The sequence below is a fragment of the Pogoniulus pusillus genome, chromosome 2 (assembly GCF_015220805.1).
Source record: "Pogoniulus pusillus isolate bPogPus1 chromosome 2, bPogPus1.pri, whole genome shotgun sequence".
Classification (NCBI taxonomy): Eukaryota; Metazoa; Chordata; class Aves; order Piciformes; family Lybiidae; genus Pogoniulus; species Pogoniulus pusillus.
Genome location: NC_087265.1, coordinates 43,832,528 through 43,858,545, shown reverse-complemented (window position 1 = coordinate 43,858,545; position 26,018 = coordinate 43,832,528). Strand labels below are relative to the sequence as shown.

General features: G+C 42.6%; 1 protein-coding gene across 1 annotated transcript; it reads right to left on the bottom strand.

The window, feature by feature from the left end:
* Positions 1–1,126: 1,126 nt before the first annotated feature.
* On the bottom strand, positions 1,127–25,070 carry FASTKD1 (FAST kinase domains 1). Its single transcript, XM_064163493.1, has 15 exons — positions 24,863–25,070; positions 19,740–20,235; positions 19,329–19,397; positions 17,245–17,370; positions 15,786–16,184; positions 14,548–14,658; positions 13,244–13,375; positions 11,067–11,553; positions 9,070–9,184; positions 8,241–8,369; positions 7,546–7,677; positions 6,170–6,283; positions 5,773–5,914; positions 2,617–2,731; positions 1,127–1,552 (listed from the first exon to the last, which is right to left on the bottom strand). Exons 2-15 carry the CDS (start codon positions 20,072–20,074, stop codon positions 1,463–1,465), a joined length of 2,496 nt encoding a protein of 831 aa, XP_064019563.1. The 5' UTR covers positions 20,075–20,235; positions 24,863–25,070; the 3' UTR covers positions 1,127–1,462.
* Between the last annotated feature and the right edge of the window lie 948 nt (positions 25,071–26,018).

The following is a 26,018-nucleotide window of genomic DNA, read 5'->3' as shown; positions in this document are numbered from 1 at the left end:
GGTGGCTTTTCATTAGTGGCCTGATTTGTAGCCAGTCAATAAAAAACACTTCTGTAACAAAAAAAAGATAACTAGGTGCATAATGGGCAGTTCAGAAATGCAGCTACTTACTTCTGGCAAGGAAGTGGCAAGAAAAATTTATTGCTTCTACTAAAAGGGCAAGAAGACATACACATATTGTATGTGTGTGTGTGGCCAACTAAATCAGTGTGAAAGAGGAACACAGCTAATAGTTGTCGTGAGGTAATGGCAGCTGTAGGCACATGGCTGCCCCTGAAAATAGGATGATTTGCAAAAGCACAGCCACTCCACAGTGACTGCTGTGCACATGGCTATTCCACTTCTTGCTGCTGCATCTCAGTAGCTGATGCCTCTTGGCACAAACCCTGTCTGAGCATGATCACAAGAAGCCTGGTAAGTGGCAGATGGTTTTGAGACACGATAAATAAAGCAGCAGTGTTTTTCACCACCAAGGTGGTTGTCACTCTGAAGACTTTTCTTGGTTTTGATTCTTCCTGTCCATTTTCAGCCCAATTTTGCTCTTCTGTACATGCTCTTATTTACAGAACAGGCAGGTTAGATAGTTTGTCTAATTTTATTTCTATTAGCAAAGACTAATGACACAATGATAAATTTAATGAATTACCCAGTTGCTAGCATGTGCCTCTGCCTGACATAAGCATTATTTTCTTCTTTTCTTATATAAATCTTTCAGGTATCTCTTCCAAGTTGCATTTAACTGGAGTACAGGTGTTTCAAGGGTTTGAGTGGCTGCCAGACCTCTAGAATTAGTCTATCTTAAGTACATAAAGGTGTTCCAGAAGGCTCAAGCCATATTTCTTCTGCACATACCACATCACAGGGTAGGAGAAGCAGCTGGAGCTTCTTCACTGCACAACACCTTCCCCCAACACAATCACCCATTCTGCTCTGGATGACAGAAGCAGAATGGTTGCAATGGCAGTCCTATGCTTAGTAAATCTGTATTTCAGTTTCTTAGTTTCACAGAACAGATACTGTTTGATCCCTATTGCTCATTCTGTGACATGCTGGAGGACAGACAGTTTCTAGCAGATCTGCCTCCTCTCTCACAGTTGAGAGTAACATGAAATTTATCTCTGGACAGTTTTTTGTCTGGTTAAATCTCTTGTGCTATTTATTTAGGAGATAATCATGTAATTTTATGGCAAAACTACAAAAGACTCAGGTACTTCAAGAATAGCTTCCAGATAATGGGAGATTTTTAAGCATCTCTGTCACATCATCATGGCCCACTGTGACCTGCCTTTTGCAATAGCTAACAAATTGAGGATTAAATTTCTTTACACTTGATGCCCCATAGCAAGCCTTGATTCAGATGATTCACACAAAGAAATTTTTGCAACTCAGTATCCCAGGATTACAAGAAGTTTAAAACAATAAAGTGTTTGTGTAAGACATACTTTTGACTCCATGTCCAAGATCACTGTATACCATAGAGCTGCCTTCTCAGATATTCAAGCTGTTCCTCTTTTGTCGACAGAACCATAGAATTCCATTCAAAGTGAGGAATCTGTAGAACACAATAATTCAAACAGTGGTAACACTGGTATAAGCCACATACCAGCTTACAGCAAAGAAAAGGTTCTCTGATATCTATTGTTCTCCACTGGAAATAATTTTAATCACCTATATCCTCCTAAAAGCTTGGCTGATTCTAACACCAAGAAGATTAATTTCCCAATATGATTCTTCATCATGTAAGTACAGTCAGTTTGTTTTCAGAGAGCAGCATAATTACAGAGATGTGAAACAGATACTCATGCCAATACAGGGTACAACAACTCTATTACACCATCTCTCACCTTTTGTAACCCAAATCAAGAGAGAAATGCTGGGTTACTGATTTGTAATGTTAATGTATCAAAAACTGGAATGGTGTAGCATAACATTTACTGTCAGAGGAGTATGATAACGGATGATTATCCTGTTAAATAAACCCCAAGCTTGAGGAAAGATTCCAGCTAGAATTCAAGTAGGTGAGTAATTATGTAGGCAGCAGAATCTGTGCTCTGGCAGGGGAGTTTGCCTCGATGATCTTTTGAGGCCTCTTCCAACCCCCACCATTCTGTGAGTGATTCATGAGCCAGCCTCCATTACCCAAACGTTTCTAGGCTGGTGGCTGTGAATCATCTCCGTCCCTGAGCCTTCCCTGTCACAGGGCTAACACTGCAGAAGACAGGCAGCATCCATATCCCATCTTGCAGCTGCCATAACTGCCTATCACTCAAGGAGGGTATGTTCTGTCTTTTTCTAGTGCAGAAATCTCTCACTTCACTTTTTCTCCTTTGCTCAGGCTAGGTGGAAATTGCTAGTTTGCATGCAGTTAAGGTATGACTCCAGACCTTTTGACTTCAGTTTTACTGCAGCCATTTTCAGAGCAGGTGCCAAGTACTGTGAAGGCCTTACACCATCTGGAAAACAACTTGGAATTTCCCTCCTAAAGACAAAAATTGCCCTCACACAGAACGTGTTTATAAATATTAAAACCATCCTTAAATCTGTTGCAAGAAAAATGTATCAATCTGCACTATGCATGCAACTCAGGCAGGACATAAGTCATTGCTGACTGCTCACCTGAACTACACGGTACCCCAGCATTTCCAAGTGTCGCTTTCTCAATGCAGAGTCTCCTTTCAGGTGATGTGAATCTTTACTAAAAGCTTTTGAACCAAGAAATTCCAAAGCAATTCTGCAAACAACACAATGCACATTTACTTTCAGCTCCTACCTGAATTGCAAGAAGTGGTATTTCTAGTTCAGTGTGGATAGTTGCAGCAAGGCTGACTAGACAGATCTGACAATTCACAGAAAAATAAAACAACTGCCTGAAGCTAGATAAAATATTTGCCTCCTGTTTACCTAAAGACACTTGAACTTCACATGATTGAGAAGAAGCACTTCTTCCCTGCATTGTCTTTTCATCAGCTAACCAGAATGGCAAAATCAGCTAACCAGCACTTTCAAGGCATACATTTAAAGAGGTGAGAGGAAAACAGAATTCCAATCTCATAAACATTTCAAGAATGCCCTATTTGATTCAAACAACTCAAAACTGTAACCATTGTAAGACAGGAATTAGGAGAGAGACAGACTGAGCCCTGTGGAGGCAAAGCAGCCTCCACTTGCCCCATGTGGCTGGAAAACATCAGTTCGAGCATGCACTGGCAGGCAAGTCAAACTTTGGCCTGCTGCTGCCCCCTGAGCTTTCTTGCCCAGTTTCAATTCCCAGCTATTACACTGTCATCCCCCAAACTCATTCGAATACCTGACCGGGCAGACACAAGACAGTCACCACCCCAAAGGTGCTCCTGCACAGTCTAAGATATGTAAGGGTGAGTGTGTGCCTTTACCTTTGTTGACCCACCTCCTGCAGATCAAGACTCCAACTCCAGACAACAATTCTGAACCTAAGGGTGGTGAAATACCTCTCTCCTTCCCTCTCACTCCCCCTCCTCTCTTCTCTCTTGGTTTTCTTCCACTTATTTTACTTTTTTGATAGCCATTGCTTTTTCTAAAGTAGCAGATCAGAACTCCTCTGCCAGAATGCCTCTATCAATAGCACTTGTTGCTAGGTATTAGAAAAAAATGTTAACTGTTTTCCATTTTTACTCAGGATCACTGTCATAATTTTGTTGCTGCTTTGGTCCTGCGGAGGAGGGATAGCCCTCGTTGTCCACTGAGTGGGTCAAGGCCTTATTCCTCAGAGTCATTCTTGTGACTCTTACCACTGTTGCAGCCCTACAGTATCACAGAGTATCACAGTTTTATCAGGATTGGAAGAGACCTCACAGATCATCAAGTCCAACCCTTTACCACAGAGCTCAAGGCTAGACCATGGCACCAAGTGCCATGTCCAACCTTGCCTTGAACAGCCCCAGGGACGGCGACTCCACCACCTCCCCGGGCAGCCCATTCCAGTGTCCAATGACTCTCTCAGTGAAGAACTTTCTCCTCACCTCGAGCCTAAATCTCCCCTGGCGCAGCCTGAGGCTGTGTCCTCTCGTTCTGGTGCTGGCCACCTGAGAGAAGAGAGCAACCTCCTCCTGGCCGCAACCACCCCTCAGGTAGTTGTAGACAGCAATAAGGTCACCCCTGAGCCTCCTCTTCTCCAGGCTAACCAATCCCAGCTCCCTCAGCCTCTCCTCGTAGGGCTGTGCTCAAGGCCTCTCACCAGCCTCGTCGCCCTTCTCTGGACACGCTCAAGCATCTCAATGTCCCTCCTAAACTGGGGGGCCCAGAACTGAACACAGTACTCAAGGTGTGGTCTAACCAGTGCAGAGTACAGGGGCAGAATGACCTCCCTGCTCCTGCTGACCACACCATTCCTGATGCAGGCCAGGATGCCACTGGCTCTCTTGGCCACCTGGGCACACTGCTGGCTCATGTTCAGGTGGGTATCAATCAGCACCCCCAGATCCCTCTCTGTCTGGCTGCTCTCCAGCCACTCCAACCCCAGCTTGTATCTCTGCATGGGGTTGTTGTGGCCAAGCAGGGGTAGCCCATACAGGGGAGTAGAAGGATTCACCTCCCTTGTACACCGAGTGGGATGAGACATCCTGTCTTAGTGCCTGTCTGGGTCTGGCTAGGAGGGAGTTACTTTTCTTCATAACAGCCTGTATGGAGCTGTACCTTGTATCTGTGACTAAAATGGCATAGATAACACGCCAATATTTTGGCTACTGCTGAAGAGTGCTTGCACAGCATCAAGGCCTTCTCCATTCCTCATTCTGCATCCACAGTGCATAGGCTGGTGCTGGCTAGAGGTTGGGAAGGAATACAGCTGGAACCTCAACCAGCCAAAGTGATATTCCACACCATGTAACATGCTTATCAATAAAATGAGGGGGAAATTCTGTAGCTGCATCAGTGTACAGAGTTAACCCTCCTGGGGGAGTGGTCTTGAACCTGACCCCAGCTGGTCTTGACCCTTCCCCAGGGGTGGGTCTGAACACTACCAGGTGTGGTGGTTTAGCCCACTCCCACTTCCTGTCTAAGATACATAAAAGCAAGGGGACTTCTTGTTTGCCTTTCTCCTCTGCCTTCCTGCTCACCAGCAATCACCATCCATTTTCCTGCTGCTCTTTGTTATACCATGTGGCCATCACCCACGAGGTGGACAAACCATTGCCATCAAAACCTGATTGTATTTACACATTCTGTATCTTGTTTTTTTATTTCCCTATACCTTTGTAACTTCCCTACCTCATATACCTTTTATTTATTGTTAAAATGTTCTTCTTTTAACTTCCAAATGGCAGTGAGATTCTTTATTTGGGTCTGCATACCTTTCCTCTCTCTCCATCTAATTCTTTTTCTTTGGGAAAGAAGGGGGAAGAGGGAAAGGCATCCTATAAGTTGTTATTGGTTCTATCAACTACATTTGAGTCTCTGGGATATTTAAATTTCCAAGACAATCAATTGTTCTATTTCCCCTTTTTTTCATTATTTTTAATTATTTCCTCTCCTCCCTTAGTAAATAGAAACCCAGAATGCTTCTTCATTGCTTTTGTCCTCCAGATTCTTTCCCCCATCACAATGAGGAGGAGGGAGTGAGCAGCTGGGTAGGAATACGGTTACCAGCTGGGAACACTAAGCCTCATAAGACTTTGGAAAGAGAAACAGACGAAATAAACAGCCTACAGGTTGCAGCAACTGTTTAGGACATAAGCATCAGAAAACCTGTTCTATATTTGATCTAGAGAGTAATGTGCAGGAATTTGAAGTACTGACCTTTGAGCTCCTGGTGGCAGAGCCATTCTCCAATCATCCTTGATATCACGTCTGAAGCGTATACTCTCCACATCATCCAAAGTCACATTCAGAGCCATATAGGAAAGAGGCTTTTTATTTTCATCTAGAATACACTCAAAATCTAGGAGAAAACACAAACCAATTTACTAATGAAAAAAGTGAAACAATTTTATCTGTACATTGTTTACTTCTAGAAGAACTAAGTGAGAACAGTAATTAGATACCTAACATTATTTATACTGTGTGTAACTTTCTAGAAACTCTCTTCTACAGCAATGTCTTCTTTGCAGTATCTTGTGGCCACATGCCCAGGGGTTTGGTGATAACAGTGGTATCAGAGGTCTCCATAACAATCTTTGGAGGATAAACTTCTCACCTATTTCATAGTAGTATGGTGTGAGAACAGCTACCCTTGCATAATGGCTCCCTCCCAAGAGCTCTGTCAGTAATCTGTGCACATGTTGTCGCAGTGGATTTATTCGGCTACTGCCTACAAAGACAAAAGAGAAGAATTTATCTCTTAAAACCTCCACAGACAAAGTTTTGAATGCACAGATCCTTGCTGTTACTGCATCACAATTCAGAGATGATGTGAATGTTTTTTGGGTGGAAAGTGGCAGCTGCCTACTAAGCATCAACTTCCCAGACGGACTTTCCATCCCAAGAGCTTTCGCATTCACAAACACTTCAGATTCAGGTTTTGCCTGACAACTTTCTTTTTGCTTTTAATTGTGCTCAGGCAATTAAAGAAGTATTTAATTGATTTTGCATCAATTACAGGCACGCTACACTATCTGTCACTTCTCTATCTGTTGCAGATCATTCAATACCTTGCTCCATGAAACATCTTCAGCCTCAGAGGTAAAATAGCTGAGTTCAGTGGATAGCAAAGCAGATCTCTCCCATCAGAATTAATGGAGAATATATCAAGTTTGCATTAGCTGGGTTTTCTGAACTGATCAGCAGATCAGGTCACAAAGACCTCAGCTGCAACACTTGGTCAATAGCCTACTTCTCCATCTCTTATCCTTGATGGATCTTGATTCTTCCAAGATGACAGCACAGCGTTCAAAAGGAGCCAGCAAAAGCATTAATCTTATATTTTTCAATGTTCAGGCTTGCAAAGCAGGGATCAGTAAATGACATCTCCTCCAGCACACAATCCTAACGATTATCCTGCCCCTCCATTCTTAGAATCATAGAATCAGTCAGAGTTGGAAGGGACCACAAGGATCATCTAGTTCCAATCCCCCTGCCCCAGGCAGGGATACCCTACCCTAGATCAGGCTGCCCAGAGCCTCATTCAGCCTGGCCTTAAACACCTCCAGGGATGGGGCCTCAACCACCTCCCTGGGCAACCCATTCCAGGCTCTCACCACTCTCATGCTGAACAACTTCCTCTTCATGTCCAGCCTGAATCTCCCCATCTTCAGCTTTGCTCCACTCCCCCTAGTCCTGTCACTACCTGTGTCACTACTAGTGTCTTCAAGCCATATACACTGTTTCTGTTTATTTAAATGCTCTTACAAAGACATATCCCATTTCTCACAGGAAAAACTGCTTTGCTGTCTGTCACACTACTGAGCAGTTGCACTTTTCAAGAACACATCCTCAGCAGAAAGTGGGGCACACCCTTCTGAGCTTCTGCCATGTTCTTGTGTCAACATGAGTTTCAGAAGCATCACTAGCAGACTCTTGAAAATGGATTATTGGTAGTAACATAGGCAGCTTTTTCTCTCTTAAATCACTTACTGTTTCGAAAGACCTGTTGGCAGTAGTGCTCATGAAACCAAGGGATGTGAAGCTCTGGGCATTCCAGACAGACTGCTCTGTTCAACTTCATGAGGCATGAGCGGACTCTCTGATTTACCACATCAGGCAGAACTGAGTTAAACAACATAAAAAGGTGTGAACTGCAACGTGAAAAATCCAACACATGACCTAAGTGACTACTACTGAATGCTTCTTTAATTTAATAATCAAGTGGTTGAAGGCAAAACGGCAATATTATATAGGTAAGGAACAAGGTATAGGTAGAGAGGAAGAAAACAGTCAGTCTTATTTAAAGAGAAGGACTCACTGCTTGCAGATAAGAATCCCACACTACTTCTTGAGCTTTGTGACTATTTCTAGTTATAAATACTACACTTAGGTAATTTTATTTCCAATAAAGTAAAGAATTATTACCTACTGAGTGCAATAAGTTGACTATAAAATTTGTTTTGAAATTAATTCTATCATCTGCAATGCAAGTCTGTACTTTTAAAACAATGCATAATTTTTTACTCATTCTTTCCCCCTTAGTACTCAAATAATAAGAAGATTATATGGAAGGGTCTCTCTACAAAACTGAAATGTAATTCCACTTCTCAAGTCACCTATAGGTCCATAATCCATTTTATGCCAAGTGCCACATAATCAGATCAATCAGGAACCTAGATCCTTACCTTCAAGTTGAGCATCCAATTGGCTTAGGAAAGAAACATTAAATATCCTTGTGATCAGAACGGGAGGAAAATACCCAGCCACTGCCAAAACATGACCAAGCAGCACCAAGTGGTGAGTTTCAAAACGACCTTTAAGAATCAGACAGAAGTCCGCATTAACACATGACAGACAGCTGAAAGGATTTGCAGTGCTCTCTCCCGGCCTCCCAAGTCCACTCCAGTTTCTCTCACTATACTAAATGAACACACAGGCAGGTTGAGGTTTACTTCTCCCAAATGCACCAAGGGCTTTGCAGGGGGAAACTAATTAGTCTTAATGTGCTAGTTTGAAGCCAGCTAGAACATTCTGGCGAGAAGAATTAGATTACAGGCTGTGAATAGGAAACAGTGGTGATGTCTACTGCACTCATAGGCTTGCTGAGATGGATAAGAACAAGAACATAAACATAGATAACAGAGTTGCTCTTGGGCTCTGGACTGCATGCACTTCTCTCTCTCCCTAACTTCTTAATTAATCCTTCCTTCTTCTGATCCCCCCTAGCTGATCCTCCAAACTCACCGTGCACGCAAGGCAAAGTCTGGGATAAGGCAGAGGGGTAGAGAGATGGAAGGGCTGTTGGGAGCCCCTCCTGGGGACTCTGGCTTCTGGGAGGGCTGTTGTGTTTCTGTATTACTTTTTAACTTGTATATTTCTGTCTATAGCTGTATATATTACAAATACCTGCTTGTATATTGTGCTAAGCTCTAAATACAGCTTCATCCTCTAATTTCCAGATCAGCTGAGTCTACCCTGGGTGATTTTCTTAAGTGTGGTGGGGAGAGTACTTACTTAAGTTAGAAGTAAGATACTGGATACATCTCTCAAAGAACTGTTCATTGGCAGGAGGGTCATAATTCAGAGCAGAGAAAAGGAAGAGAATGAAATAAATTTCAGAGGGGTGAACCTGGGAAGGAAAAAAAAGAAAGACATCCTAAATTAAGTCACTCCAAAATATCCTCATATTCTTTACAATAAAAAAGGATTTATATTCTTTCAACACAGGGAGATTTAAGACTAGATGAGCTATTTTCCATTTTATTTGTCAACTTTTCCTGGAGATTTTTTTTTTTAATGCAGAAATCATTAAGTTTTAGCCATAGCTACAATTTAACAACTATTTTGTGCAAATAATCCAACTCTTTCTGTGTACTTAAGACATTGAAAGCTTTTTAAAGGTTTCCAATTAAATGCTCTTAATGAAACTAAACTACTATAGAAAAAAAAAATCAAAGATCTACACAAATACCAGACTGAGAAGAGACAAAAAAGACAGCAAGAAAACACAGCAAATTTGACCAAAAGACAAGCTGTAAGGAAAATCCCCACACGAATGAGTAATGTAAAAGCATACACTATCTGATGTGACTGTTTATAAAGAACCATAGAATCAACCAGGTTGGAAAAGACCTCCAAGATCATCCAGTCCAACCTAGCACCCAGCCCTGTCCAATCAACTAGACCATGGCACTAAGTGCCTCATCCAGGCTTTCAACTTGAGACACTGTGTCCCCTTGTTCTATTAGTGGTTGCCTGGCAGAAGAGACCAATCCCCACCTGGCTACAACCTCCCTTCAGGTAGTTGTAGACAGCAATGAGGTTACCCCTGAGCCTCCTCTTCTCCAGGCTGCACACCCCCAGCTCCTTCAGCCTCTCCTCATAGGGTTTGTGTTCCAGGCCCCTCACCAGCTTTGTCACCCTTCTCTGGACAAGTTCCAGTATCTCAATATCCTCTTGAATTGAAGTGTCCAGAACTGGACACAGCACTCAAGGTGTGGCCTGACCAATGTTGAGTACAGGGTAAGAATAACCTCCCTTGTCCTACTGGCCACACTGTTCCTGATACAGGCCAGGATGCAACTGGCTTTCTTGGCCACCTGGGCACACTGCTAGCTCATCTTCTGCCTACTATCTACCAGAGCCACCAGGTCCCTTTCCTCTTGGCTGCTCTCAGCCACTCTGTCTGCAGACGTTAAAAAATAAATATTTAAGATGGTCAAATATAAACACAAATACAAAGGATCACAGCTGACATAACACTGCCTGACTGAACAATAAAAAGGAAAATTAAAAAGAAGTAAATGCAAAATAATATAAAGGAAAGCCAAACACCTTTGAGTGAATACAGAGTAAGACAAGCTCCAAATCTGGTACACTGAAGAAAATTCTCAGAAAAAATGTGGACTGAGCTCTGAAAGTGTGCTAGTTTGAGCCTAGCTGGGATATTTTGGTGAGAAGAATTAGATGATAGGCTGTGAAAAGGAAACAATGGTGATGTCCACTGCACTCATAGGCTTGCTGAGATGTATAAGAACAAAAACACAAACATAGATAACAGAGTTGCACTCTCTGGCTTTAGGCTGCACTTCTGTCTCTCTAACCTGCTGTCTGTGTAACTAATCCTTCTGCTTCCTAACCTCCCTGGCCGATCCTCCAAACTCACCTTGAACATAAGGCAAAGTCTGGGATAAGGTAGAAGGGTGGAAAGGAGGTGGAAGAGTGGTTGGGAGCCCTTCCTGGGGACTCAGGTTTCCGGGAGAGGTACTGTGTTTCCGTATTACTTTTTTAACTTGTATATTTCTGTATACAGACATAAATATCTACTTGTATATTGTGCTAAGCTGTAAATACAGCTTCATTCTTTAATTTCCAGCTCGGCTGAGTTTAGCCTGGATGATTTTCACAAGTGGAAGGGGGGTGGGTATCACCCAAACCATCAGAGAAAGACATTAACCTACCCTTTCTTACTGAATAATTTACACAGTTGAGAGAAGGTAAAACTGTTATACCTTGTCTATATTTTCAACAGTTACAGAAGCTATTCTGTCCAGTAATGCAGGGCAATGGTAGTTTCTTTTGATGAGAAAATGAGACAACTGCAATACATTTGCCCACGTTATCTGGTCCATCAAGCGCTGACACGTGGCCACAGCTTCCTCACTGAGAACTTCTTCAAACCACTCTCCATTCATATGTGTAAATTCTTCCAACAGAAGATTTAAGTTGTTGGCTTTCTGAAGCCTCTGAAATCCAGAGCAGCTTAGTTTTTGCAGAAGTTTTACACATAGCTCAGATCTGTTTTGCCAGTGCAACTGGTCATAACGATTCCACTTGACGAGAGCTGCAGCAATGCCATTCAAATGATGGAGCCTGCATTGAGGTAAAACTGCTGCTGCTTTGTCTATGATGACTTCCTCCACTTGACAGGAAGGAAGCATAGACAGGGCACGAATTATTGCAGTGGTATCAGCAGGTATGACACTAGATATTAAAAAGCTGGAAGAGATAGAAATGAAAAACAGACCATCAGTCTTGATAGAAGTCCAAGATTTAAAATACATTACATGCATGAAAAATAATTTTGGAAAGTAAAAAGATACACATCAAATATAAAATATGAAGAATATTAATGACACTGATTTCTTTCCCAGGGACCACCATGTCCTGAGATGCCCGAGGAATGTGAAGGCATTGTTCACAAAGTATGTACAAGCCAGGGCACTGCATTCCTACAGAGTCAGCTGAACAGAGGAAGTGGCAGTGGCAGATCTCTTGTCCAAGAATTCTAGAAATGGTTTGTTGCAACTGTACAAACCTGAGAACTAACTAGACAGTTATAGAATCATAGAATACAGTAGAATAGAATCATAGAATCAACCAGGTTGGAAGAGACCTCAAAGATCATCCAGTCCAACCTAGCACCCAGCCCTGTCCAGTCAACTAGACCATGGCACTAAGTGCCTCAGCCAGGCTTTGCTTGAACACCTCCAGGGACAGCGACTCCACCACCTCCCTGGGCAGCCCATTCCAATGCCAATCACTCTCTCTGCCAACAACTTCCTCCTAACATCCAGCCTAGACCTACGCCAGCACAACTTGAGACTGTGTCCCCTTGTTCTGTTGCTGGTTACCTGGGAGAAGAGGCCACCCCCACCTGGCTACAATGTCCCTTCAGGTAGTTGTAGACAGCAATGAGGTCACCCTTGAGCCTCCTCTTCTCCAGGCTGCACACCCCCAGCTCCCTCAGTGTCTCCTCATAGGGTTTGTGTTCCAGGCCTTTCACCAGCTTCTTCAGTCTTCTTTTGACTTCTTCTGCTTCACACTTTCATTTGTCCCAGCCACACCATTCTTACTGTATATTCTTCGTTACTTACTCTTTTAAACATCAAAGAGACATTAACACCTATCCTTCCTACTCACTACCAGTCAAAATTCCTGTTCAGTGTGATTATAATGCAGCAGCCAAGGGGCTGCAGGTATTATTTGGTCCATAGTCAAAACAACAACTACTTCCTATCCTCTGATTTTCAGGACAAATAGAATCAAAGACTTCTAACAGTATGTTACTTCATATCTCATGGAAACATAACAGTGTAACATCTTATCTCATTGTGCTAGTTTGAGGATATTTGGAGTATTTTAGTCAGGAAAAAACAGATTATAGGCTGTGAAAAAAAAACAATGGTGATGTCTACTTCACTCATAGGCTTGCTGAGATGTATAAAAACAAGAACACAAACGCAGGTAATACAGTGTCAGTGTGTTGGTGCCCTGGGCTGCTTCTGTGTAACTAATCTTTCTGCTTTTCTAACCCCCCCCTTGCTGATCCTCCAAACTCACCTTGCATGTAAGGTACACTCTGGAGTAAAGTAGAGGGGTGGAAAGAAGGAGGAACAGTGGTTGGGAGCCCCTCCTGGGGACTCTGGTTTCTGGGAGGGGTATTGTGTTTCTGTATTACCTTTAACTTGTATATTTCTGTATATAGCTGTAAATATTGTAATATATTGTAAATATCTGCTTGAATATTGTGCTAAGCTGTAAATATAAAACTTAATTCCTTAACTTCCAGCTGGCTGAGTCTAGTCTGGGTGATTTCATAAGGGGGGGGTGGGGGGAGGGGGCAGTTAACTCCCAAACCATCACACTTGTTATTTAAAATACTAAGTTTCCAACAATACACACTTACCCATACAGTAACGTCTTTAGTCTGGCAAACAGGTCCAGATCGTGGCAACGCAACACCACCAAGTACTGTGTTAACTTTACCAACTGTAATACACGATAGCTGTCCAAATGTTTGTGCAGAACAGAAGCCATTCTGAATACAAATAGGAAAAAGATGACATGGTATTATACCAATACAGAAGATACTGCAAACCCCAATGTTCCACATGAAGAAGGGGTGTCCCACAGTACAAAGTACTTGGGTGGAGGGTTGCACACATCTGCATTCCTCTCCACCCCGGTTTTGACCAGGTTCCACTAAGACACTGCAGCCTCTCTCCAATCAGTGGGGACAACCCTCATCACACCAAAACAGCTACTTCACCCTACTTTCTCTTGTAGATTTTAGAGTGGACCAAGAACAGACTAATCAACTAAAACCAAGAGTGGACCAACAAACTAGAGCAGCGTTACCAGCTTCAGCACCACTGTACCCACTTACAAAATAGTGGTTGCTACAGCTATGTTGGTCTGAAGCTGCAAAAGAGAGCTAGATTTGTAGGAAAACACAACTACATTTAATCCAGTTATTGCTCACAACCTGCATTTCACTCTGCTGCACCTGTGACACATAGAATCATAGAATCAACCAGGTTGGAAGAGACCTCCAAGATCATCCAGTCCAACCTATCACCCAGCCCTAACCAATCAACTAGACCATGGCACTAAGTGCCTCATCCAGTCTTTTCTTGAAGACCCTCAGGGATGGTGCCTCCACCACCACATCTGATGCTACATCTTTTGTGCTCAAAATCTCAATAGCTTTTCCCTTCATTGTATGTAAGACATTACCTCTCCCTATAAACAATGTTCAGTTCACAACTGCAGAAGATCTTGCCCAAGTTCTTAAAGCTAAAAGACTTAATAGTTCACAGAAGGGCACGATGACTTCTGAAGTGATTCACATCAGTAACACAATCTCCTAGACAGGACATTCTCTACAACTTACTGTATTATCATTCATCTCACCACTTTACAGTAATTGTTAGAGGCTAAGTTTATTCAGAGCAGATCACTTTCATAAATAAGCCAAAAATTGTATTACATTAAATGCCACTCTAGGAAATTCCAATTGCCTCAATTACTTCTGGGTCAAGATGTGATATTATAAATCTGCAATAGCTACTTACATACAGTGTATATGCATTTGTGTGCAAGTGACATGCTCTTCACTCCCAACTTATTGGGTATTATACAGTTTTCCATACTAAAATGGAAGTGGTTTACCTAAAGAACACATCTGCTCAGTATTATCAAAACAATTACTTTTTCAGTAAATGAGAATTTCTGCATTTCATTTTCTGCAGGGTCCTCAGTATTAGCAATACTTGGTGACTGCTAAATTCTTCTGCCATGTGCACTGCAGTTACCAGCAACCTAAAGAGGAAGATAAAAATTAATTTTCCAAAATAAAACAGGCCAAAATCTCCAAATGCTTCAGTCATTTTCTTTGTCATGGATGGAAAGAAACCATACACTACTTGAGGAAATACAGGAAAACAAATTTCTCCAAAGCAGATATCTTTGTTCTGTGGACCTTCTCCTAAACATTTGATCTGTATGTCACAGATAAGAGATGTCTGTTAGATCAGTACATATTGCTCTGATGCTAGAAACCAGCAAGTCCAACAATGCTGAAAGCAGACAAGAAGAAGGGAACATACTCTAAGAAACTAAACAATTCATAATCAATCATCAAGCTACAAATAATGAAATCAGACATGAGTTAACTGGTCAGTGGCAAATAAAGCTAATGATGACTAAAAGCCCATACTGATTTTTACCCAAAATAGAATAATTTTAAAATTTAGGAAAAGCTTTTGGAACTAAGTCAGCTAGGACAAAACAAACACAGGCTTGCAGATCTCTGAGTAGAGGCAATTATTAATGAAGTGTGAAAACATGACTAATTTTAATTACTACAGCAAATTCTGCCTGAAATGGCAAACTTTGAGACTCCTGACTAATATCACTCTCAAATAGAATTTTGTAGCATAAGAAAAACAGGCAGAGAAAAATCTGCCACATAATGCTATGCTCTAATTGCTAAGTAAATGCTGAAGTGTTCCCTGCTGATGACACTTCATAAAGAATAGGATGTACAGCAAAAAGACATCGGACAAGACTCAGGCTGTTTGTGACAATGCATATATTTCTCAGGGGAAAGGCAGATTTTTTTTTCCTACCAGCTACCAGGAAAGGAAGGCTGTAAACTTAGAGACAGAACTACAGAATGGCCTTTGCACACATCTTGATTACTGGATCCAGCTTTCGTATGTGACTGTTTTAAGACAAACCAGTGTGACAGTGTGTCCACAATGAAATTACACACTGCTACAAAAGTTACAACTAGGAAATCTAATGTTCAGCCCACATATAGACTGAGTAATTCCCACGAACGCGGCACACTTTGTATATGTAGTCTATCATCTACAAATCATAAACAATCTAAAACTCTGTCTAAAAATGTATCATAAACATGACAAAATTGTTAATAAACTTACCTTTCTCTTACCTTGGATCCTGCCATAGGACCCAGAGTACAGAACAATTTTACAAAGGTCTCAGGATCATAATTATCATCCATAGTTTCAGACAGCAGTCGTTTAGCAACCAAGCGGAATTCAGCACCGTCAAAACCCAGCTGCTCGTACAATCCAACAATAAGATTAATACTGTGTACATCAAGGCAAGAGGCACTTTTAAGGAAAATCTTGTTGCATTTTTCTAGCAAGGGATGATATTTCAGTTGAAAATTCTGAAGAAACTGTAATATTCTTTTGGCATAGTTGAAGTGAGCTTCATCCTTTTCTTCCAAGAGCTGTTCAGCCTTGTGTAGCAATCGATCTCGAAAACTCTGCGAGATAACATCAGATATGCTGATCATCAAAACTGATAAGATCCTAAAAAATTTGAACATTGAACATGTTATAAGTAACAAATTACAGATTTCTTCAACAAATTACATAAAGAAAGGAGCACCAGCCTGGATGCAGCAGACTTCTGCATCAAAAGGAATTATAAATCCAATGCAGAAAAAACAAGGTAGGCAAAACCCATTTCTCCTACAAAAAAAGTCAAAATGCTGCTTTCACTAAATTCCTGAAGTGACTGAGATTATTCAACCGTCCCTTATGAAGTTGTATGAGACGAAGGCATCTGCCTAAGGCATGACTCTGACTTGCTTGATTGAAATTTGCAAAACTGTCATTAATGTACAATGGAAACTACAAGAAAATCAAACAATTCTCAAGTAACAAATCAGAGAGTCATTGCCACTCCTAAAGAAAAAAATCCCAACCTAGGGAAAAAATAGTTATGACCACAGGGAGAGTCATTTTGCTAAACAAATGCAGTCCCATTCCATGGCACAGAAATAAGCACTGGAACTGATGGTGCTGGATTGTGATAGTTAGGGTGTTGCCCGCCCCCACTGATAGAAGCTATCAATGCCAAGGAGTAAAAATGTCTTCTCATGATTGAGTGATTGGCATTGGAATGAGCTGCCTGGGAAGGTGGTGGGGTCGCTGTCCCTGGAAGTGTTCAAGAAAAGCCTGGATGAGGCACTTAGTGCCATGGTGTAATTGATTGGCCAGGAATGGGTGCTAGGTTGGACTGCATGATCTTGGAGGTCTCTTCCAACCTGGTTGATTCTCTGATTCTGATGCAAATTTACAGTAGGATAAAGAAATATCTGCGGGGTTTCCACTCTAAGTAGAATATTTGTTTTAATTAAAAGTGTTTAAAATGTTTCTAAAGAAATTATTTGCAAAATCATTGGGAAAATCCATTTGCTTAAGCACATCTGTCCATGAAAATCAATGTGTGAATATAATCACCTCTTTCCCACAAATCCCAAACTGAAAAAAGCAGCTTAGAGTTGAGAAAAAAGGAAAGTGCTCAGCAAAGGCAGACTAGTAATCGTGACACTGCTTCTCATGCTAATCAATCTCAGATTCTTACCTTACATCCTGTATAGAATCCAGTTTCATGTCCACAATATGAGCTATTTTGCCAGTTACAGGACTTAAATGCCTCTGTTGCTTGTGTAAACACAGTGAGAATTTAGACAGAGTTGACAAGCTAAGCCTGCCAAGACATGAAAGAAAGACAGAATATTTACTTTTTATTTCTAGTGAACAATGAAGGACATTTACTTCAGCAATTATATAGCAGACAAGGATGTATTGAAACCACAAAACAAGGCAACAAAATACCTAAGCATGGTCACTTAAGCATGGTCACTTATACTTTGGACTAAGCCAAAACACGTAGGTATTTCATATTAAGGCATATTATGCATATGGAATTCTACAAAAATCCATTCAACCAGATGTTGTAGGGCACTCCAAATTCCTTCCTTCCCCCCGACTCCCACAGGTTTGAATGAGGAGAAGAAAGTGCGAAACTGCTTTCCCCTGCTGCGGGCCTGAAGAGGAGCAGCAAAAGGTGCCTCTTCCACACGTGTACTGACCCATGTGGAAGCTTGCACAGGGAATCAGCCTGGTGGTTGGCTGGGGTTTTAAGCCCAATATAAAATGGCAGATAGACACTTTGCCTAGAAAAGCATAAACAGCACAAGGGGAAAAGGCACAAGGTTCCAGCCTAGAAAGAGCTCCTGCCATGACAGAGCTCCATTTGGACTGTCCCCACTTTTGGATGGCTCTTGGTTTTTGCACCTTCCCTATTTTGGACAGTTCTCCCCCACTTCTGCACCATTCTGTGCAGATTTGCAAGCTTGGCAAGTCACAGGGTCCATGTGAGAGAGCTGCCAGCGGCACCCAGACCCAGCTACTCTTGGACCATACAGCAGCTGACTTTCTGGCTGTTATTCTGGCTGAGGGAGGCCCTAGCAGCTTGGCTCTCCTCTGCTGCTGCTGAGGCAGCTTCGCTTCCACGCAGCTCTGTCTTCTGGCAGTCGTGTCTCCAGACATTTCTGACTTTGGCAGATATTCCACCTGCCTTGGACTTCTGCTGCATGGCTCCAGACTACTGGATATTGCTTGCAGTGTCAGAAGGCTGCAGAGGAATCTAGCAAGGGATCATTGCCAAATACCTATCTCACCTCCGTGAGTAAAGTTTGATGTTCCTTTAGATTCTCTGCTCTCTCCCAATTTGTAGTGAGGTAAAGCTGTGTAAATAGCTTTGCCTTTTCCATTTTCTGACTTCCTAAATATCTAAATTTGTCCATAACATCCTTTGAAGAATTCCTAATCAAATTAGAACCTGTAAATAAACCTAAATTAGTTTTGTATATAGTTTGGGAGTGGGGTTTTCAGGTAAATAAAATAATTCTATTTTTATAATTCCTGACATGGCCATGTTAATTCCCTGCCTCCACGACACCAGACCTATTAAAATTGCATTCTCAATCAATGATGTGAAGTAATTAAAATGAATATGAACAATTTATTACCTGAATGTCATTTTGTGTTCAAGCTACACTTAATTTACTTGTCAAGATGCCCCCAGGAGTTAAGCTGGGAGAGGCAATCTTATGCCACTGGTGCCAAGACTGACACTGGCCTCTGCCATTCACCTAAGATTCAAGAATGAAAATGACAATATCCAGAAAAAAAATAGCCAAAACAAAAAAAACAAACAAACAAACAAAAAAAACCAAACCCACACCAACATAAAAACAAGAACTTCACAGGAGGAAAATCATTGAACTTTTGATACCAATGATTTTTAGTAAAATTGAGATGAGCAGGGTTCTAACAACCATCCAAGAGTTGAACAGCAAGCACTAAGTTAAAACTGTGAAAATCAGAGCCTGCAAATTACTTCAAATGCATGAATCTACATGGATAATAAATTTAAAAATCTTAAGTTGCTGGCATTCTGAATCTCTCAAGCATTTGTGTCCCAAGTCCATCAATATTCAAAGCCTCCATACATCTAAAAATAACTTTGAAAATACACTGACATTTAAAATACATGATTAAAACACCTTATAAATACTCGGGAACTTTGTGTAGCCTCAAGCAAAGCAAATCATATGTGCATCTTATACCTTTCACAAAGCATAGCAGTACAGTACTTGCCTCTCTAATCTTTTCCATGCTTCTGTAACAAGCACTTCCACTAGAGAATCATGGCCTTCAACATTGAGCCTTCAGAAGAAAGATACAATAGTTGGAAGTTTGCTTTAAAATTGATAAAGAAATTACATATGTCCTCTCATTGTTTATCAGAATGCTTTACTTCTCTCTCCATTCAAACAATATATAATAAACATTTCTGCATTAATAACTGCAATTCCATTTACAGGTGGTAGCACAAAACAGATCACTTCTGTTTGCATAAAAAAACGAGGCACAGGACATTGTCTGTGTCACAGGAAGGACAGAAGCTGGGGCAGGGAAATCTCCCAGTCCCCTCAGAGGATGGGTTTGTAACTGAAATTCTATCTTATTTTATTACCAAATACAAAATATACAGAAGTTGCTGCTTACCTCAAAATGCTATACAGGATATCCACTATAGCCTCATCCTCCATGTGTTCCACCTTATTTTCTGCTAAAACGCAAAGGGTAAGGAACTGGGAGTGATTTCTTATATAGTCAGTAGTCCTGAAGGGAAATGGCCTCTTCTTTTGCAATTGCCACAGCATGTTCAATGCATTTCCCACATGTTTTTCAGAAAGTCTGACCTTGTTCTTTCCAACGAGGCTGAACACTTCATCTTCATGCGTGCAGCTATTTATCTGGTTCAAAAGCAGATCACTGCTCAGAGTCCGAGCTTGGTAACGTCTCAGCATAAACAAGCAAACCTTCCTCAAACAAAGCATTTTGCTATGCCTATCAACTGTCTTTAAGGTATCCAGAAAGATCCTCCTTTCACAGTAAACTCTGTTGCTACCAAGGACAAAATCAGGTATTAGAAAAATAGGTGATCATTTTTTCTTTCATCCTGTAAGGTCACTTCATTAAGAATTCAGTTCCAAGGCATCTGTAATGACAGAATTAAAGCAGTTAAGTACAGTCATAGAATCATAGAATCAACCAGGTTGGAAGAGACCTCCAAGATCATCCAGTCCAACCTATCTCCCAGCCCTATCCAGTCATAACTACTAGCTAAAAATTAATCTTTCTACCTTTCAATGTTCTGAGTAAGATTAAGAAGAACCTACAGCCTTGATTCTTCTCACAGAAGTTCCCAACAATGAACACTATTTTCTTAGTAGATCCTCAAATCTGTACATGGTGCTAACAACTATGTCTTGTAAAACCTACAAAACTGCTTCTGAACTGCATAACACAAACCACTGGTGGCAAATGTCATGGTACACCAGATAAAAAGGCCCATCAAATGGAAGACTCATACATATCATACCTTCAGCAATATACACTCAATGCTCTTCATCTTTAGACATCACAGGATGTTAGGGGTTGGAAGGAACCCAAGGAGATCATCAAGTCCAACCCCCCCTGCCAGAGCAGGACAGTACTATCTAACACAGACCACAGAGAAACACATCCAGACAGGCCTTCAAAGTCTCCACAGAAGGAGATTTCATCATGTGCAAGGTTACACTGATTACAGTGTAAGATTATCACGGTGAGGGCAGGAGGAAACACTAGGTCTCTCGAGGGAAAAGAGGCTTCTTACTTGAGCATTCTATGGAAGGTACTGAAATTCTTCCATAGAACTGGACACAGATGGACTTCTTTTGATGTTTGCACAACCAGCAGATTTTTATTCTCCAGAGAATAAAAAGCCATATCACAGTATCACAGTATCATCAGGGTTGGAAGAGACCTCACAGATCATCAAGTCCAACCCTTTACCACAAAGCTCAAGGCTAGACCATGGCACCAAGTGCCACGTCCAATCTTGCCTTGAACAGCTCCAGGGACGGCGACTCCACCACCTCCCTGGGCAGCCTGCTATCACTGACACTGAGTCAGGCACAAGGAAAGCTATAATGAAATAATTTTAAATCATGGTGTTATAATGTGAAATGTTTGAACTTAAAAGCATACAAAGATAAGGCACAAATTTTCCAGATACTATGTATTAAACATCTTATATAACTATTTGCTTTATAGTCCCTTTTCACACATTGCTTTTATTGCTTCTGTCCCAAACAATGGCTGTCTTTATGATGAAGTGGAATAAATTCTTTGTAGAGAAAACTTATGTGACATTATTTATTACATACAATCTCCATCAAAAATATTTTTTGCCTTTCCCTACAGTGTGCAACCACATGATTTTAGAATTAGCTTGGACTTCTTAAGAAGTTTTATAGTGTCTATTGAATAAGCAACAGATCAAGTCCACTGTTAAATCTCAACCTAGTAGTCTTCCAAACTCCAAGAAATTAAATGAACATTTACCAGAACATTTCACAAATGTATACCACAAAGATCTTCCAGCTAATTAAAAATGCTTTTTGTGTTTCCTTTTGAGATGTAGGTGGAGCAAGTCAGATACAGGGACAATAATCAGAAGCTGAAGTGATTGACTGTTCCACCACAGCTTCTAAAAAGAAGCTGCAGTACAGATAATCAGAATTACTGAGCTAGACAAGTTACCTAGTTCACAGAGAGAAAAAAAATTGAATCATTTCCTCCTTAATGATTTCATTAACCTTTTTTTCAATATCCTTATTGATGGTCTGGATGAGAGGACTGAGTCCAGCATCAGTAAGTTTGCAGATGACACCAAGCTAGGAGCAGCTGTGAATCTGTTGGAGTGTAGGAAAGCCCTGCAGAGAGACCTTGACAGGCTGAATGGGTGGGCAGAGGTCAATGCGATGAGATTTAAAAAGGGCAAATGTACAGTTCCACATACACTTTGGCCACAACTGTCCCCAGGCAGTTCTACAGGCTGGGGACACAGGGGCTGCAGAGCAGACAGCAAGAAAAGGGACCTAAGGGTACTGGTAGACAGCAGCTCAACATGAGCCAGCAGTGTGTCCAAGTGGCCAGGAGACCCAATGGCATCCTGACCTGGATCAGGAACAGTGCGGCCAGTAGCACAAGGAAGGTTCTTCCCCTGTATTCAGCACTGGCCAGGCCACACCTCGAGTCCTGTGTACAGTTCTGGGCCCCTCAAGTCAAGAGAGATGTTGAGGTACTGGAACGTGTTCAGAGAAGGGCAACAAAGCTGGTGAGAGGCCTGGAACACAGCCCTGTGAGGAGAGGCTGAGGGAGCTGGGGGTGTGCATCCTGGAGAAGAGGAGACTCAGGGGGGACCTCATTGCTGTCTACAACTACCTGAAGGGAGGCTGTAGCCAGGTGGGGGTTGGTCTCTTCTGCCAGGCAACCAACAACAGAACAAGGGGACAAAGTTTCGAGTTGTGCCGGGGGAGGTCTAAGCTGGATGTTAGGAAGTTCTTGACAGAGAGTGATTGGCATTGGAATGGGCTGCCCAGGGAGGTGGCAGAGTCACTGTCCCTGAAGGTGTTCAAGAAAAGCCTGGATGCGACACTTAGTGCCATGGTCTAGTTGATTGGCTAGGGCTGGGTGATAGGTTGTACTGCATGACCTTGGAAGTCTCTTCTAACCTGGTTGATTCTATGATTTGTATGACCAGGTCTAAGAGTCCTAGCTGCAAATGAACAGGTTTGCTTTGTTTTTTCCAATCCTCTTTTAAAGAGATAAGCATCAGATAAATACATTTAAGAGAATACTGATAGATTTAAACTTGCTTTTAAGAATTCATGTATTGTATTACAGAATATTAAGCAAGGTATTTTTATTAGTATATTTTTGCTTCACTTAATGATTCTCTATTTTCTTAGTCCATATGATGAACACGATAGCTACAATATCAATTCACATTTATTCCTCATATCAATTCACATTTATGCCTCACAGTAGCAGCAAGCTAAGCTGCCAGAAGACAGGATGAAGTAGACACCTGAATAGAAAAAGTTCAGATTCAAAAGATTTCATTGTAAACCTAGGCAACATATCCTTTTCTCTTTTTGTGCTGCAGTGGACCTTAAACCTCTATCCTAATGCCTGGAAACAAATATGTCTATTTGGAACAGTTTCCAAGAACTTTTTGAATACCATAGAACCACAGAATCAACCAGGTTGGAAGAGCCCTCCAAGATCATCCAGTCCAACCTATCTGCCAGCCCCATCCAAACAACATATTTCTCTTTCTAGACAGTATTTAACAAATGCAAGGGATTTACCACAAACCTGTATGCAATTTTAAATGGTAAATAATTCTAATATCTTACTAAAAGGAAATCAATAGAAGGTGCTGGATGTTTTGAAACTTACATATAAACTGATTAAAAATAGGACATTTCTTAAAGAACTACTTTTAAAGTGTTCAACTCACCGTGCAAATTATACACTACAAGGAAAATAACCTCTTTTGTTTCCTATCAGTTGAAACACAGTAAGCATTTCATTGGCTGTACTGCAAACCACGGTGACCCAGAAGAATATGCGGAGACCCACATTCCCCACCTTTAAAAAGTATCATGTAAGTAACAGTTAAGAGCTGCTTGTACGGTACAGGACGTTTTTCGCCTGAGAGTCACGTACATTTTCGGGAGCCATGCCGTGGGCAGCACAATACCCGTGTCATAGAATCACAGAATCATAGAATCAACCAGGTTGGAAGAGACCTCCAAGATCAGTCAGTCCAACCTAGCACCCAGCCCTAGCCAGTCAACTAGACCATGGCACTAAGTGCCTCAGACAGGCTTTGCTTGAACACCTCCAGGGACAGAGACTCCACCACCTCCCTGGGCAGCCCATTCCAATGCCAATCACTCTCTCTGCCAACAACTTCCTCCTAACATCCAGCCTGTACTTTCCCCGGCACAACTTGAGACTCTGTCCCCTTGTTCTATTGCTGGTTGCCTGGCAGAAGAGATCAACCCCACCTGGCTACAATCTCCCTTCAGGTAGTTGTGGACAGCAATGAGGCCACCCCTGAGCCTCCTCTTCTCCAGGCTGCACACCCCCAGCTCCCTCAGCCTCTCCACATAGGGTTTGTGTTCCAGGCCTTTCACCAGCTTTGTTGCCCTTCTCTGGACACGTTCCAGAACCTCAAGATGTCGCATGAGTACCAGCAGCGACTTACCTCACGTCCTGCCTTTGCCCTGCGCCGCGCTGCTGCCGGATCATCCACCGACACCCGCCTGCTCCCACCTGCCAGCCCTCTCCTTTCAAGCGATTCAGGGGAGGGGAAGAGGCTGAGCTGCCATAGAGGCCACAAAGCGGCAGGCGGGGAGGAGGCGGCGGGGAGGAGGCGGCCGAGATTCCGCCGCACCCTCACCCGCAGGCAGAGGAGAAGCCGCAGGGCTAACCTCGTTTCCCGCCACCGCTCAGCGCGCCCTCGGTTACCTTTAGCCAGGCAGTGGCTGCATTAAGGCAGGCGCGTTCTGAGAGGAAAAGGACGCTGCCAGGCTCGGCGAGAGAAAGCTCCGAGCCTTGGCCTCCCGGAAGTGCCTGCCTCTGCTGCGGCCCACCCTGCCCCCTCGTCTCGCAGAAATCGTGGGTCGTAGCCCCAGCCCTCTCGCTCGCCCGTACCGGCAGCCACCGCCAGAGAATTCCAAGAGGGCGGCGCTGCCCGGGCCGTTCCCGGCCTGCCCTCAACTTACGCCTGGCAGAGCAGTGGCGGCGGCCGCAGAAACACGGTGCGTGAGAGTCCCCGCGACCCTGCGGAGGGGCGGCGGCGGAGTGGACGCCGAGGCAAGGCGGGTTCCCCCCGGGCCGGCGGGCACGGCGCGGCTGCCGGGAGCCCCGGCTGTCGGCCCCACGTGTGCGCGCCGCGGCGCCTGCTCTCCGCTAGCGCTGGCTTCAGCGAGGGCGAGCGAAACGACAACGTCCTGCACACACCTAGGTTAAATAAGAAAACAAAGGAATCGGTAGCGTCTGCGCAACTTTTTGGAGACCTCCGTTCCGAGACAATCTGGGAAGTCCTCCGCTTTCTTTTTCACAAGACTCTTTCTGCAGTCAAGCCACAGATGGCGCGGTTTAGTCTCGGTCATCCATGTGCCTTTGCACTGTCATTCACTCCCAGTATGTCCCAAGAGGGAACGCTTCCCGTGAGTCAAGATGTCAGAAAATACAGGGAGAAAGGGGAAGATCCAGGCCATTAGATCTTCCAAAGGAAATAAAATTAATAATAGAACATCACAGTGATTATTTAGGTCAAATTAATACACCGAACATAACACATTCGGGGGTGAACGGGAGGACTCTCTGAGAGGAATAATCTTCCCTGTCTTGAAAAAAAACAGAAAAGCAGTGAAGTTCAGGAAGGGTGAAGGTCAAGTGTTTAGCTTTGCTGTATTGGAATTAATGTTACTTTGTTTTTATGCTTTGGAAAAAAAAACAGCAACCAACCAAACAACAACAAAAAAACCTCTCCAGGTCATCAGAGAGGGTGATTGGCCATTGGAATGGGCTGCCCAGGCAGGCAGCGGAGTCGCAGTCTTTGGAGGTGTTCAAGAAAAGCCTGGATGAGGCACTTTGCACCATGATCTAGTTGGTTGGTCAGGGCTGGGTGCTAGGTTGGACTGGATGATCTTTGAGGTCTCTTCCAGCCTGTTCGAGTGTATGATCTTCCCAGACCTTTTCTCACCACTATTGATAACAACAATATTTAGATAGAATGACAACAGTCTGAGATTGTTCTAAAATTCTATACCAAATCACAACTAAGACTCTACCATGACCAGCTGTTTCTCAGCTGTCGATCAAAGGTTTGGGATTTTTACTTTTTGTCTGTTGTTGATTTTATGTGTCCTTCAT

Bases quoted from the DNA above. Each gene is read 5' to 3' on its own strand.
- FASTKD1 (XM_064163493.1), bottom strand. From the start codon at position 20,074: ATGCTTTGTTTGAGGAAGGTTTGCTTGTTTATGCTGAGACGTTACCAA. The intron at 17,371-19,328 runs GCAAGTACTGTA...ATGTCTTGGCAG, and splicing joins GCATGGAAAAGATTAGAGAG to GCTTAGCTTGTCAACTCTGT. The intron at 6,284-7,545 runs GTAAGTGATTTA...TTGTCTTTGTAG, and splicing joins CCAACAGGTCTTTCGAAACA to GCAGTAGCCGAATAAATCCA.